The following is a 17,230-nucleotide window of genomic DNA, read 5'->3' on the forward strand; positions in this document are numbered from 1 at the left end:
GGAAAACCAAAATGGTTCTTCTATTCACAAACCTTTTATGAACCTTTATTTTTAAGACAGGTGACGACTTTAAGTTTTTTTCAAAACTGCAAAGGACGGGGTTCAGTGTTAGAGAAACTACAATCCCAGAATGCACCGGGTAAGCTGTTTGGTAGTACTGAGGTGTTAGTGATGGAGGGGGAGTCAGTGATGTCAATGTGTGTGTGTGTGTGAGATTACTCACAATCCTCCATCCATGAGTGCGGAATCTCGCTGTATCCTCTGAAGTGCTGGGGGAGGCCGACGACACGGACTACTCACACACCAGACAAAAAAGATTATAAAGTTAATTTTGGGAAACAAGTTCTACCATAGAGGGAACTGCGACTCGAGTAGGTTACCACAAGAACGTTTTGCCATACATTTGTGACTTGCACGGATTGCCGACCGAAGTAGCGAGCGGAGTAAAAGTTTCCCCCCTGATCTTTTCGCATGGACACAAACAAAAACCATACAGATGGGATTTTTAGGAAAAACTGGACAAAACAGGTCGAAACATCGCTTGTTGATTCCGTAAGTAAGCCGTGAACTAAATACCTGTGCGAAATCTTCACGAGATCTTCAAGCACGCGCCTCCGCTGAGTGTATTCACTGATTTCAAACGATTCTCGAGCGAGTTGAAAAAAAAAACAGTTTGTTAAAACATCCTAAAACAAAATATTACGACTAAGGGAGAAATGTGGAGTTTCTTCCATTGACTTTCTGGAAGTGTTTTTTTACGAACTTCTAAATCTAATTTGGGATTGAGTCTTTTTAAGAAAGGATTTACTTCAGAAAGGACAAGGTGAGTAACGTTAACGTCTTTGAACGCTGTAAATGGAGTCTGTCTTGTAGGCTAAACATGTTTGCTTTTTTTAACAACAAAATGTCCTGTCGATTTTATCATTTTTCCCCCAAAAAGATATAGACAGTTATACGTTTACACAAAATATCCAAAATATATGATGTTTTCTTATTTACTCTTCTAATCTAGCACAATGTTTATATTTTGCTTGTTTTATTTTTCTGTCAGAAAGATTTCTTTCAACCATAATACTCATACCGATGTTTTTGCAATTAATTTGTAGTGGTTTAATGGGATTTTTTTTTTAAAGCAGCTTGTATATGTTGTTACTGTAACGTTAAGTTGTTTTTACATAACGACACGCGCGAGAAAGTAAGAAAGAACTGAGTAACATTTACTTTTATTCTCTAAATGTGAGAGAGCCTATACGTGAATCAATGCGCGTTCCTGTACCGCCACGCGCGTTCTCGATTATCGCTTGCTTTTTAAACGCATGGTGTGGCACAAGTTTTTCAAAACATGTTTTCATATCTTGGCAATTTTAAATGAGTCTTTGCTAAAAGTCTCCTTTAGATAACCAATATCATTTCTGTACTAAGTTTTTGAGACATTATTGAGCAGTTTGGTAACTTTACAATATATGATATGTTTTTTTTTTAGTCTTGAGCTGAACCCAGAATAATTAAGTTTAGTTTGCTCATACCCTGGCTTTCCACATTGTTGTCGTTGCAAAATTTGCCCCTGTGCCTGAGCTTTGTTTGTTGCATGTTTGTTCTTGCAGTTGTTTATGTTCCTGAAATAAAACATAACTATACTTATATGGGCATGGGTGGCCCTGTGGCAGAAGTCTAATACATAAAAAGTCACACAATATTATGAATGACACATTTAATCCCATGAGCATTTCAGATGCCTGTAAGAGAAAAGACTTTCCATCTGAAATAAATCATTTTAGTCCATATTTTGGCAGCAAAAGGATATACCTTTCCCAGATGTTAATACAAAATGTATCCAACACAATCTAATGCAGCTAATGTACAGTACAGTTCCAGGGCTTGTGTTGTATTAATTTCTACATGGCAATATTTTACTGCACCCGTCACACTGTGTCAGCCCCTCTTTTCCCCTTCATCAGTCACTAGATAATTTAACCAGCACTGCAAAGACATAATTTTAAGTCTAGAACTTTCTATTCATTGTTTACCGAAGTAACACAAAAGTCCTTCCAGTTCAACTTCCCAAAACTTTTCCTGCTGTTAAGTGACCATTGTCATTTGAAATTAGGACATTAGCGGACAGTTTACACCTTTTCACTTGCTTTGGGGACGTGATGGGGGAGCTGAGCATCTGAATGGCGACACACAGGCTGGCAACTGCATGTGCAGACATGACCGAGACTTTTTGTTATACAGTACAGTGTGAGCGAAATACAGGTAGTTAAGTAAGTTACAGAACATATGCAGATAATATTTCCAATAAAGATCCATATCATAGTTCATTTCCATTTCATCCATGATTTCCATATTTGTGGTTTAGGTTTGTTTTGCATCTGGACTTTCAATTTAGAAACTAATTACTCCCAGGCAAAAGCTTAGTGCATTGCGTGAAATTGTAGGGGTTTGCTTTGCATGCCCGTTTTCAGTTTATCTGGCAGGTTTAGGGTTTATTCTTCGATGTTCTATCAAGGGAGTTCTTTAATTATTTTCAGCTACTAAAATACTGAAAAACTGCACTAAGGAACCGATCTTGTAAAAATGCAGTCGTTTTCCATAATTACATCATTTGCTTAAATTAGAGGGGAAATCATTATGGCCCCTGGTCCCTCTGGATATGACCGGTGTTTGTACATTTACTCGGTCTGAACGGGTCAGTGGTTCAGCTGGTTTGAAGTAAAGGTGTACGCTGAGAAGCATGTGACAGTCTGTGACAGCTTAATAAAGTTACAGTATGATTTTCAGTAAGGAAGTTTACTCTAGAATAGTTTGAGTTTATGGATTGTATTTACTCACTAAGGGGCTGTTTACACCACAGGATTTTCAACCAAAACTTTTTATGCATTTTGGCTATTTGTTTACATGAAAACAGCTTTTTCAGGTCCTGGAAACATAAACGTTCGTAATTGTGTTTGAAAAAGCCAATTTTTGACAACAGCGGTGTTATAAACGAAAGAATTGCAAAAATGTAAGTAAATTGTACATTGTTTCCCACAGAAAATCTGTTAGTTAAGGTGGTAGGGTTGGGCGAGTGGGCGGGGCAGAGGGTGTGACATTTAAAGGGGCGGAGCATATGTATCACAATGAAAATTAAAATAGTTTTATTTAAAACACTCAAATAAAACTTAATTTTGAAGAAACTATGACAGAAAATGAACAGATACTAGATTTTTAATGAATTAAATGTTTTACCTCTAATGGGAATAGCTGCCTGATGAAGTGAAACTAAATGGTTAATAAACACAAACTAAAGCAGATGTTGTAGAACGTCAGGCGAATGATGATAGGTGCCGCAAAAATGGTGAAAACTGATTATTTCCCACTATTAATTATATTATCTTAAAGGAGTGTAACTACTGTAGCATGTAAATAATGCACATGAATAAAGTGAGCAAGAGCGCTCAACAATTATATCTAATCAACAGGCACGTGAAACCTAGCTAGCAGACAACAAAATCACCAGCTAACTTCCTTTAAATTTGCAAGAACTATAGACTAATACAATAACAGGCTTAAATAAGCCCAAAACATAAGTCCACCTACAGTTCTCACGGACACATGTTTTATCAACTGGCTATCCTCCAGACATGACGGACCACGTCTTTATCTCATTTCGGCCGTGTGGCGCGCGTGCGTGCAATTTCGGGGAAATTTCACATTAATTATCAGCTATCACGGACGTATTGCCTACGAAATGGATGCGATATGGTCCAGCTTGTCACTGAACTACAGCTTTGTGTAGTAAATGTCGCTCCATCTGAAAGCAGCTGATGGCGATTTACTACTAATCAAGAAACCGGCTTTACTGACGAGATGCACATAATATCGAATGCAAATTATCACCCATCTCTACCGTCCATCTAAACAAAGTCGCTTTTGCCATCTTGATTGTTTGTATTTATCACTCTGTAGAAAAATGCGTATGTGTGCAGGCACGTAGTGTTTCTTTACAAAGTTACAGCGCCATCTGCTTGCCAGACATGCGTAATACAGCATTTTAAATATTTTCGATGATCTGTGAAACATAGGTCTATATGATACGGTTATCGTAAGTGTGTAAAAATGTCAGACATTTCTGATTGTTGCATGGTCTTGCGGTGAATATTTTACAGTACAATGTTATGTTCTGTGGTTTGAAAATGAAAGGAAGCAATTGGATGGAGACATATTGGGACTGTGCCGTGGGTGTTCTTCCGGTGGAAGTGTGTTTTTGAAGGTTTGGGGTGGGGAGGAATTCTGTGCTTTCTAATTTACAGGGTTGGGCTGGCACAGCCAAGTATCACCCAGTGCTTTTTAAAGGAAAGTTGTGGTTATAAACATGTCTGAGAGCTTTAACATGAAACTTCTGTAGATCGTTTCATTTCTCCAAGCATTCACAATCTAAACGTTCTTGACAAAGTAACAAAATGGCCGCCTTGCATTACTCGCCAAAGTTTTACCTTGTTTTTATGTGTCTGTCCGGCATCGCATGATGACATTTCCATCATCAGATTAAAAGTGACTGGGGCTTCTGCTCGATCTTGGTTTATTAAGAAAGTTTTGGAAAGGGAGAGTATAGAGGGTAATGTGTTTAGAGCAGCATTTGAGATTTGAAATAGTAATTGCAAGGGGCGGTAAGAAAAAAGCAGCAAAAGAGAGGTTTGTAGATAAAGTTCATTAGTCTCGTCTTAATGGCCTCCCCATGGAGTGTCAGTCTGGGGACACATGGTTTGGTGGGCTGACTTTGGTTGTGGCTCCCACCAATCCCGAAATGGGTGAGGTCAGGCGTTCCGTCTCCGAAACAAACCAATGGTGTTCTCTGGAATGTTCCGCTCCAGTAGTAGGCAGGCAGCGGTAATGAGCTGGGCCTGCTCCAATCTCTAGCCACGTTCCCCTCCAAAGATCAGACGCTGGGGTTCATTAATTAGGGTACTAACTTTTCTTTCCACTTGACTGGATCTATTTCTTTTTATTCCGGTCTCTCCCTCCCTCTCGCTTTATCCTTCCCTTTTTCAAACAGTGAGGAACGTTGTGTTAGTTAGAAATACTATTTCAACAAAAGGTTATTTTTTAATATTCAAACATTTAAGATAATTTCACCCAAGTTGTTTTAAACTAAACTAAGCATTGGTGAATTTATTTTCATCAAGAAATGATTTGTTTTTCCCCAAAAGTTTAAGTATTAAAAGTATTAGACTGAAATTTGGCTGCCAAATGTGGATAAATATTGAACTACCAGTTGTTAGCGAATAAATTATGTTATAATTACAACTATTGTTTATTCAGCTTAGTTTTGTGATATTTTCCCAGTTTTATTGATTCGATTATGAACAGGAAAGAGGAAAGGGGATGCGATAGGACCAGGAAAATCAGTATAGTTTGTGTTAAGCAACAACTTTAAAAGGCTACTTTCATTTTTTTAGGAACATTTATGCTTCTTAAATGAAGGTTCAACAAGGTACTCTTAGTAAATCAAATAGTATCAGCTGTTGAATGTATCTAGTTCATATTAAACATCTACCCAATGGAGATGTGTTTGGCTATGAGCATAATTCACATATAAAGTGATTTGTTTGAAGGATGTGAAGTTATAATTCTCATTATATTTAGAATATTATTGTATGAATGCAGTGATTCTGTAATGGGCCCTAAGCTAGATGTTTATTACATTGCATCACTGTTTGGCACATAAACAGTAAAAGAAAAACATAAACACATGACGGAGACTAACAGAGATAAACAATCTACAGAAAAAAACATGCTGCTTGTTAAATTGTGAATCATTGCTCTCTTTAGACCAATCCATTTGTCTTGGGGTTTGTGTTGAAATGTGTAAATGATGTTTGAAGGAGGAGTTCTGATAGCTAGAAGAACAAATGGTGTGTTGGGGTCACGCTGGGGTCTAAACCAGAGCTGACAGATATCTGTGAACGGGTGGAGTTTTTCAGATAGATTGACCCAGACGTCAAGGTTTACCATATAACGGTTCAAAAATTATGATGGTTGTCAAGGGTTATGCAGCCTGCTATATACATTTATCGTATTTTGCCATCAGTGCATTATTGTTACTTCAATCAAACGTTTGGTTGAAACAAGGATTTAGCTTGTTCAAAGCTTGTTTTATGTAAACTCACTCACACAAAATGTTCTTTTTTATTGGTTCAATTATGCTGGCCTTATAAATCATCTAATGGATGTCACATACATTGTAATGGTCAAACTGGGGTCAAAATCCTTGAATTTTTTAAGGACGCGTTCCACTATTGGCCTTATACAGCAACATTTTTTGATTCAGCTTCATGGTGGGAGAAGAGTTTTATCAGGCTGTTTACTAAAAACTCTGATCGGTGTATCAGGCATCAACAGGGGTTTCTGTGAAATTATTTTGTGAATGCAAAATAAATGCTTTTTCTTTGCTGTGGTTTTGATGGTAGAAAGTTTGTGGTAATATTTGCTTATACGTGCAGTGTGAAATATATCAGTTTCATATCTTAATCAGAATCTTAATGCCTCAACTTTCTCTGCATCTACAAGAAGTAATAATGGAATCATGTTGGTGTGACAAAAGTAGTGATAGACCGATATATCGGCCGGCCGATATATTGGGCCGATATTTGCCGATACGTGGCTGCCATGTTCGCCGATTTTTCTCTGCATTATTTACAGACAGAGTGCTGGAAACCGCAAGTGATGGCAAGTCATGTGACCAAAAACAACCAACCTTTCAATGACAACATCGAAAGCTTGGCCTAACAGCTAGGGATGATCCGATTAATGCCGATCTCCACTAATAATACATGGCCGATCACTATTCTGAATTTTGTAAAAATAAGTGCATTAAGCCCTCGTGTAGCGATCCCAATGCTCTAAATAGTCTTTAAACGTGACTACATGTTTAACCTATACAAAGATGTGTGTCCATCCATATGTGCATCTGACATTTAGGTTTCGGTTTTAAAACATGTAGGATTTAGAAAGTAGTGCAGGACTTGCTTGATGTTAAATTAGTTATTAAGAGAGATAAAATTTGAGACCTGATCGATGTTAAAATAATTATTAAAGCGACAAGACATGAAAACGTTCTTCTTCACGCTGACTGATCGATTCAAAGTAGGGGTGCAACGGATCACAAAACTCACGGTTCGGATCACATTACGGATTTTGAGGCACGGATCGGATCATTTTTCGGATCAGCAAAAAAAAAGTATGGGAAAATTCTAATAACAAATCAAGAAATTACAAACATTTATAAAAAGAACAAGGTTGCACATTAAGTAAGGTCTAAAATCATTAGTTACAGAAATCAAATGAATAATAACACTGCATTTATTGTATTAATTAAATGTAATTATTATTTTTTTAAAGCTTCAGAAGTGATTTTCTCTTTGTCTTGGGTTCTTTGATTAACATTAATGACACAGACTTAAGTAGGTCAATTGAGCTTACTGTCTCTTTAAGACCAAATGTGCACAGACTGCATCTCTCTGTTTGTGCACTACCGAGTCCCCTTAAACGAGCGCACAGACACAGACAGAGGGCGAATTACAGACGGCGCAGCATTACAGTCGTCCCACATAAAAACGTTACGTTGTTTTTCATTGCTCTATTAGCCAAATGTATTTTAATACACTACAGTATGAGAGAGAGTAGCGCAACTCTCTGAAATTTAAACATCAAGAGTTCTGATCTTTGAAGGATTATGTCTGACTCGAGCTGGACCGGACGCATTCAACCGCACGCGTGCGTTTGTGCGTAAAGTAAACTGATCACTTTAGCGCCGTTTTGCAGTTAAACTGTTTAAAATCACTTGAATGTTAACATTTGCAAACCTTTATAACACTTACAAATGATAAACTTTCCCTATTTAAATTTGCGTATTAATCCGCGAATCACATGCGAGCCGAACCGTGGGTCGTGATCCGTACGAATCACGGATCAACTGCGATCCGTTGCACCACTAATTCAAAGCATGCACACAGATGCGCAAGCGCGCAACCGCTATATATACACATACACAAAATTAAAATTTTAAAAATATCTGTTTTGACAATAATTTACACGGATATAATCTGTTATGTCTTAGGTGAATGATTTTTAAACTGTTGGGGGAAAATGTCTGATGTGTAACAATATATTAGATTAGCATTACAGTAGATCTTAAAGTTGTCTGTCTCAATGTCAACAACAAAAGAAATGAAAAAGTTTTACACATATTTTTTTCACATAGATATTGTTTTTACCTTTGTGTATGCAAAATCTATTAGTTTTACCTGTGAATTTAAGGTATAGATGCAGTGATTTTGTTTTCGAACTTTATCAATTTCAAACAGGTGTAGCTCTGTCATGTTTTTTTTATGATTCCAACAAACCATACATTGTTTTGAAGGTTTTTTTTTAAAATTTGCTAGCATGCGTCACATAGTAAAAGTTTTTAATATTAAACAAAATTGTTTTCTTGTTTCTGTTTATCTGTCCCACACACAGTACTGATGTCCTAGTTGTGTTTATGGAGTGCTGGGTGGAGAGTTCAGATGTAGTGGATCTTTTATCATGATGATGACGATGAAGACCATGCTGCTGCTGATCTCAGTGCTCCTTACTCAGACTCTTCAATCACAGGGCAGACCCGCAACTCCAGAAGAAGGTACGATTTTTTTGTAGCACTTTTGTAGCATCTTTCAGCTGGGGATGTGCCAGTCATGTGCTTTTTTAAAAAAGCAGCATCCTAAACTTGTGGCACACTCCACTTATAATGTTAGTCAAAATAATAATTTTTTTGAACATTCACCAAGTTTTACTATTCCTTTTACGAATTTTTGTTATAATTGGCTAACTTAATCAAAATCATTAGGATTTTTGAATGACCATTTTATTATCTTTGTAAAATTGGTTTTAATAAATGGTTTAGTTGTACAGCAGAAGGAGGCTTGCATGGTGCAATTACAAATATGTTTACATAGTATGTCAAACTCTTATTTTAAAGGAGCGAAAATACTGTTTTCTACAATATATCTCATTTTAAAAAGAGCTACATTTTAATATGTGATTATAAGTTGACACATAGATACGACTTGTCTATATTCACGCCTCAATGCTAAAAAAGCTATTTAAAACCCAAGCACTCACGTAGGCTGAGAGTAAAATGGATAAACGGAAGGAAAAAATGCCAGCTGAAATGAAACCCTAAAAAATTTGTATCTTGGCAGCATTCCAGTGGAGTGAGTGCTGGTGTCTTTCAAAAACTGGATTTAGTAACTTCATAGTCCTATTTAGATTTAGGAAATAAAGTGGTCTCAGGGGACTTCTGAATGCCTTATATTATGGTTAGAACATTGTGAAATGAGTAGACTTTTTCACTGACCGACTGTGAAGGCTTTAAATAAACCAAGTTGGTTTGAATTTACCCTAGAGCTGGAGGTGTGAAATAGCTGTCGTCTGTAGCCTCCAGCCATGTAAAAATACCTCTGTTCTCTCTTCCCCCACTATCTCTCTCGCACTCCTTCCCGTTGTCCCTCTCTCCTCCTTTTGTAATGAGAAGGTATTTGTTATCAAGGGAAGAGTTGCCTACCGGAGACGCTATAAATTACTGCTTTTAAAAGAAGAGACAGAAAGTACTCCGCCCTGTGGTGCTATTCCACAGTGAAGATCATGTTTCTGGGAAAATGCAACAAGTTTTCTAGTGGATGGTTCTAGGTTGGTCAAGCATAAATGCTCTTGATGATAAGTGGGATTATTAACCAAATATCACCTCTTAAACCTTATATCTTGCTGTGGTTGTAACAAAGTGGGGGCTTGTCTGGGATATAAATTTGGTAACTGTTGCCATTGATAATCATAATTCTTTGTCCACACCCACAGTTTTCCAACTATTTTGGGTGAACATTTCAGTTTCTGATAATTGATTGAACACATCCCTTAAGGATTTTGTCTCGATTATAAAGTAGAGCGGAAGACCAGGCCAGAATGTGATGGATGAGCTTTTACCACTTAATGCTTGACAGCCAAATGGCCAGACGTGCTGAGACCATCTACTTGTTTTCCCTTCCTCTCTCTTCTTCCTCCTGTCAGGACAGAGTTCCTCTCTTTCTGTCCCCCCAGGCCTCCTGTGGTGTAAATGATAGTTTCAGCTGTTGATGAGTGACTGAAACTTCGGCATTTTGTTACACTTGTTAAATACAGCTTCTGCAAACAACACGACTTCCTTAAGTAGTGTGTACATTGTTCAATCAGAAAAGTGTGCTTATTACTTAATTCAAGCTGAAATAGACAACCTTCTGTAGGGTTATAAAGGATACAGTATTGTGTTGGTGTATTTAACCCGGCTGTAGACTTTTGACTATGATCCAGTCATGTCTTTAGCGGGTCATTTCCTTATAGTTTCCTCTGGCTCGTAATTCTACATCCTATGAGCTCCTGTCAGTCAAGAGGGAGTGGAAATAAAATGTAAGAGTATTAAATTATCATAATCATAACCAGTAAAGCAGTCCTCGGGTGTTAAATAGGGATGTGCACAAATGATAGAATTGTTGAATTTGCAATAATAATTCAAATAGAAAAAATGCTATTCAAATTAACCGGATATCTGCACATTGATGTTTAACAGCAAACAGTAGCAATAGCTCCGTCTTTGTGAAGTGCTCTTAAATTAAGTTCGTAACTTTGCACAGTAAGCAATAAGGTATCAAGTCAGCCTATGTTATTTGTAAAAATGTGGATATTCTTGTTAGATCCATCTGTTGTTCTTACCGGATAATCACGGAGCAGAGTTTTCTCTGCAGCAGCATTATTGTAGTCAGAATAACAGGCTTTCACTGGAACAAGTAGGCTAAATATGATTGTCTTTCTTTACACACTGCAAAAAAAAGTTAATTTGTGCTAAAACAAGCAAAAAAAATCTGCCAAAAGAATAAGAAATTTTTTCTTGGATTTACTTAATACAAGAAAAATTCTGCAGAAAAAATTCTTTTTCCATTGCCAGATTTTTTTTGTGCATGTTTTAAGCACAAAATCGCTTAAATTTGATATGGTTTGTTTAAAAACTAGACTTATTTTCTTAGGTCATTTGGTCATGAAGAAAATACATCTTGATTTAAGAATTTTTAAGTATTTTTACTGAAAATAAGACATAAATACTAATTAAAAAAGTCATTTTTGCAGTCAGTGCAAAAACATGTCAAATAAATAAAGAAGATATTCATATGTCGATTCGGGATACCTTGCAAAAAGTGATTTTCAAGAAAAAAAATCTAAGTATTTTTGTCTTGTTTTTTAGTAAAAAATATCAAACAATTCTTAAATTAAGATGCTTTTTCTTGAAGAGCAAGACGACTCAAGAAAATCAGTCTAGTTTTTAGACCAAAAATATCAAATTTAAGTGATTTTCTTAAACACAAAATTCAAGAAAAATTAGCTTACCCCATTGGCAGATTTTTGTGCTTGCTTTATGCACAAAATTGCTTAAATTTGATATTTTTGGTCCAAAACTAGACAAATTTTTTTGGGTCATTTTGCTCCTCAAGTAAAAGCATCTTAATTTAAAAAAATGTAGATATTTTTGCCGAAAAAGACAAAATACTAAGAATTTTTTTTTGCAGTGTAATATTTGGTACATTATCATTTCTGTAAGATCAAACAGTACAGAATTCATACTAACGACCGACTTGAAATCAAGACACGTTCAGCATAAACAATTAAGTTGGAGGTGTTAGTATAAGTTTCATATTCTAAAAATGGCTAAAGTGTAGATAACCTGTTCGCATAGTATGTTTATGTAAAAATATTAAATTATTAGATTTTTTTAAGAATAGTTAGTCTCTTATACTGAATCATTACACAGATAAAGATATGTTGTAAGCCAAGACCATGTTAAGTTAATGTAAGTAGTAGTAGTAAATGTCTACCAAGTTTCTGCTCTGATTCCCTGTTGTTCATAATAAATGTCCTTTGATTTGTTGTAATGTACAAATCTGTAAATTTTCTCAGTGCATTATGCTGCTTTTAGTAACCGCCGTGCAGTCTGTAAAGACGCTCACTCTCTAAATAGAGTTAAATAATGTTTTGTGGAAACAATGACTGTTATTCAGACTGATCTCATTCTTGTCCTACTGCAGAGCATGTGCATGTGTACATTAGCAGATTCATGTGTAGGCAAGCAGTGATTATGTTTGTACAAGCATGGCTATTGTGAACAAATGTCCTGTAGAGATGTGTCAAACGACAGTGCTAAGACAGGGGAGGTCATTAAAGGGTGCATTAGTAAATTTCCCTGTTTTTTGGGGGGTCACAATTAGCTAACACATTTACTAATCATGTTAAGTAACTGCGTAGTGAAGTAATGAAGTGCTAGTCACATAATCAAATTTAGTCACGAAATGAGATTACTGATCGTATTGCAGTTTATTTCTATGTTGATTATTTGTGGCAGCGCACATTCCAATCTCTTACTGAGACTAAGTGTCTCTCTGATCCGAGATGAACAGAGTATTTTTGTCGTTCATTAAAATTAAAATCTATATGCTTAATAACTAGGGCTGTCAATAGATTAAAATATTTAATCTAGATTAATCGAATGATTTCATGAGTTAACTCGTGATTAATCGCAAATGAATCCCATATTTTTTATTTGTTCTAAATTTACGTAAATTTAACACTCTTCAAGTGTTTCTTTTATTGTTTAATTTTGACATTGAGACAGACCTACAGCTTTAAGATACTAATGCAAGGGTTTAATATAATGTTGCACAACAGATATACTTTTTCTCAACAGTTAACCAAACATTCACTTCAGATATAACAGATTATTGGTCATACCTGTGTGAATTCTTGTCAAAACAGCTATTTTTAAACATGCACATGCGCGTTTGTGTGCATGCGCTTCAGACGTCAGCGTCAGGAAGATCGCTTTTGAGTCTTGTCACTCTTAATAACTCTTTTAACATGAATCAGGTTCCAAAGTTTATCTCTCTTAATAATTATTTTAACATCAAGCAAGTCCTGCAGTCTATTTTCTATCATTTCTGCATGCTTTAAAAACTAAACCAAAAGTGAATGAAGATGCATCTTTGCTTTAGATTATGGATTTGGGACAGTGCACCTCTCAGGAAACGATGTTTAATGACCATTTAGAGCATTGGATTCGCTAGACGAAAGCTTAATGTTCTTATTTTTATGAAAACCTGCGACTCAGCTAGACAGCATGGGTCACTTGCTGCGTCTCAATTCATCCAGATGTGTGCTAGACCAAGGGTCAAACAGAAAATGCGTATTGTGTTAATCGTGCATTTATAAATCTAGTGCCGTTAAAATGATTTTGCGTTAACGCGTTATTCACGAGTTAAGTTTGACATCCCTATTAATAACATAAGGTATTTGGTCTTGCCTTTGGAAATGGTCAGAAGATGATGCTTATGGGTTTAAAGTAAGGTGACCAGATTTTTCTAATAAAAACTGGGGACATGCAATAGTTAAAATTTCATTGAAATCTTATTTGTTATTATGTTATCAAAAACAGGATTGTCCCTGGAAAACGGGGACGTCAGGTCACCTTAGTTTAAAGAAAAATTAAATATAAAAGTTTTTAAGAGGATAAAATACATTTTTTGAAGCATCTTGGAAAAAAGAAACCAGATTGCAAAAGCTCTTGCCCCATTTAATGTCAGTCAAAATTACACTTTTTTTTTTTTTTTGACAAAAAAAGAAAATTATTTGTTCTAAAGAAGTTATTGATTACTTGATTATTTCTTAAAACTTCAAATTTCTCTGGACAGCGCGGGTATTTTTTTCTTGACTGGTCTCTTTATTTCTCTATCTTCTCTCCAGCGAGAGGAAATCCCTGTAGTAATTCTCTTGAATTGCTTCCTTTTGTATCCAGTCTCTCCGAAAGGCCTCTTTCCATCCTGCACACTGCCTCTCATTTTGTGAGTCATAAATAGAATATATAAATTCACTTTCAAGATTAAGTATAATTAACTTGATTTTCAGAGATGTCAATCATCTTTTTGCAAAGTGTAAAGCAGGAAAAAGAATGCAATGATTGCATTTCCAAAAATATGCACTTTAATCCAACTTAATCTGGTCACCGAATCTGAAGGATTAAAGGGAATGGGATTTTTGGAGGATCTTGGATGTTGCTCATCTTTTTGTTTGGTTTGCACTAGACTATGCTGTTGTTTTTAGACACATAAATGATACCTAAAATCATGAAACCTATATTTCAACTAAACCTTTCAACCATCATTTTAAATCTAGTCTGTAATGCTGTAGTTTTGTAGCATCTGGCCTCTATAGCTCATACACCATAGCTTATCTTGTTGCATTATGAAAGTTTCGTTCTTTGTGACTTATGGCTTGGTAGCATGCCAGAATTGAATATCCTGGAAGGAAGTATGTCGATTAATGACCATAAATCGGCAGCTGTAGAGTTTCCTCCTCGTGCGATTATTGTACAATAGTCTCACTTGATACCTCCCAGCCTTTTCAGTGACTGGTGTAAAATGTTTTGGAATCTGTTGTCCTCAATTAAAGTGCCAAGTGGAAATCGCAACCTTATTGTCACAAACTTATGATCTGTTGTGTGTCTGTGATATGTCAAGAGTTGCTCATCGATACAGTGTGATGTGTTCCTGGCTGTAGAAATGATACAGAGGTCAAATGAGGCTGTGATGTTTTCGGGGTAGAGCCTTTGAGCTTGTGTAGACATAGGCCAGATATGGATACAAAGTTTTTGAAAATTATGTTGTTTTTATTTCAGTGCAAATGTTAGAAATGCAAATTTATGAAAACTGTGACATCTTGCACTTGAACAATACGTGTCTGGTCTACAGGGTGGTGTGAGTACTTGGCAACCATAACAACAATGGTTATTCACTTATAGTAATAGTCCAGGTTCATTTATAGTAATAAACCTACCTCATCATCCATCCAAACAAAATTGTTGATGCTTTATTGTTGGTATTTTCCACTCTGTAGAAGAATTTGTATGTGCGTTGGTGCATAGTGTTTCTTTGCCAACTAACATCAACTACCGGCGTGGCATGCATAATACGGCATTTTTTGTCATTTTAGCGGATCCACGTAAATGGGAATCATTTTGACAACTTGATCATAAACGCAAAGAATAGACTTCCGTTTTTAGTACTACCGTTGTTGTGTAAACGTGCCCTAAGGCTACACTGGCTCATCATCTTTTCTTTTGCTTTCATTCCTTTCTGCAGTGTTACAGTGGGGTAAGTTGATCTCTTTCAGGCCCCTGTTCCTGTCAGGATTAAGGGGCTGTTAGACACATGCGAAGCAGGAAATACCTTAACTAGACCCTACTGAGATCACCATGGATACGAGCCCAAAAACCTGCTGCTACAGGCCTCTAGCCCGCTCTCCTTTATTGGTGGAGTTAGTGCAGAGCTCCAGACTGCAAACAAATTGTGTCCTTTCACAACCAATTTTTGAGACAAGTACAACTACTTGCATTCTTGCGACCTGCAAGTTTACAATTTCATTGAGTTGTTATTTTATTAAAACCACGAACCTACCAGTGTGCTCTGGCATGTGTAACATGGGCAGCCGGTACAGGGCAACAGTGATAAAAAACAGAATACGGTATGCCACAGGGTTTTTGCCGCTTATCTCCGTTAGTCAACTGTGCAAGTCATATCTCTCTTTAATGAAAATAAAATGGCACTTTGTAATTTCTTTAAGTCAAAGTTTTTTGTCAGTAATTGTTATTTTGAGGAAATTTTTGAATAATTGAATTGCAGGCTGATTTAAGTTGTGGCCTAAATTTGCAGTTTGCGCTCCTAAAATTTGAATTCAGGGGCTACAGTGCACCTAGTAAACAAAGTCAGTCTGGAGCCCTAAATAACCTGGAGTGACGGGGTGGAGTTACTACATTAAAATTACTTTGGAGGAAATGTTTGTGCGGACTGCTTTCTGTTACAAACGCAAAAAGCGTAGCAGTATTAATGAACCTTACATCCTAAAGCTTTAAAAATAAAATATTGACTCATGTCATTTAATAGAAAATTACGTGTTTAAAACTAAAAAAAAAAAATAATAATAATAAAATAATCTTATGATATGTAAATCCACACATTTTATATTTAACTCCATTAATTTCCATAGACTCATACAATTTTGTGCCATTCTAAACTTTACAGTCTCACTTTTATTCTTGGGTCATCAAAGTAACTCACAGGGATGTAGGTCATGCATTGTTTCTTTAGATTCACTCATGCATCACAAAACAATAGTGTAAATGTCATTCTCAGCAAGTGGCAGCCCTTCATGGAAATGTAACCTATTTTGAACAACTATCCAGCCGGGATGCATAGTTTACAGGAAACCATTTGCTAACATTTCAATCCCTTAGAGCAGATCAGATGCGGTGTTATTGAACGAAAGTAAATCCAATTACCATGTGAATATACAGCAGTTAGCATTTGCTTTGTAAATGTAAAAAACTCATTTAGGTTTACTGTTGGTATGGAGGCGCAATTAGCATACGGTGTCAGTATGTGCTCTTTGACGACTTCAGGCCATTCTTTTAAGGAGGAGCCCTAACAGGGACAATCTTACAGTATGCTTATGTCCTTAGTAGAATCAGACCACCTTAAGAATATACTACTGCTCGTTTGACAGGTACAGATTGGTGACAAAATGTTGATGGACATTGAATCAGCGTAATTAAATTAAGCCTTCCCAAATTCAAATCTCAGCCTCCTGTCTCTAATGGTCACCAGTCGAAACGGCTGGTCTCAGGTGGCTTTGTCTGAGGCAATGCCCCCAACCTTGCATCCCATAATCAAATTTGAGTTCCCTCTCAGAATTGGCCTGACAATTGGCCCTTGACTAATTCCGAATGAGATTTGATTTCACATGGTAACATTTTTGCTCAATGTCTGTAGCATGCAAAATTCACTACAGGAAAAACAGCATCTTCCAAACCCCCATAATTTGTCCTAAGTACATAAATTCACATGCAACAAAATATATTTTTACCTTTTTTTGCTTATAAATTAAAGGTATACTCCATCCAAATATCAAAGTTATCCCAAAATTTACTCACCCTCACGTAATCCGAGAGACGTATGTCGATCATCTTTCAGACAAACACATTTGGAGTTATTTTAGTAAATGTCCTCGCTTTTCCAAGCTGATAATGGGAGAAAGCAGGGAACAACTTCTGACCTAAAAACCCCAAAAAGTGCATTCATCCTTCAAA

General features: G+C 36.3%; 1 protein-coding gene across 5 annotated transcripts in view; it reads left to right on the forward strand.

Moving 5' to 3' along the window:
- Positions 1-207: 207 nt before the first annotated feature.
- Positions 208-17,230, forward strand: part of fgfr1a (fibroblast growth factor receptor 1a) — a 41,383-nt gene continuing 24,360 nt past the window's right edge. For 4 of the 5 annotated variants that reach the window (XM_065247656.1, XM_065247659.1, XM_065247658.2 and 1 more), the window contains exons 1-2: positions 208-823; positions 8,500-8,659. In XM_065247656.1, coding sequence (XP_065103728.1) covers positions 8,566-8,659 — 94 coding nt within the window. In that variant the 5' untranslated portion in view covers positions 208-823; positions 8,500-8,565. The remainder of the gene's footprint in view (positions 824-8,499; positions 8,660-17,230) is intronic. The other variant, XM_065247657.1, reaches the window with a different exon arrangement.

Source organism: Paramisgurnus dabryanus, chromosome 11 (assembly GCF_030506205.2).
Source record: "Paramisgurnus dabryanus chromosome 11, PD_genome_1.1, whole genome shotgun sequence".
Classification (NCBI taxonomy): domain Eukaryota; kingdom Metazoa; phylum Chordata; class Actinopteri; order Cypriniformes; family Cobitidae; genus Paramisgurnus; species Paramisgurnus dabryanus.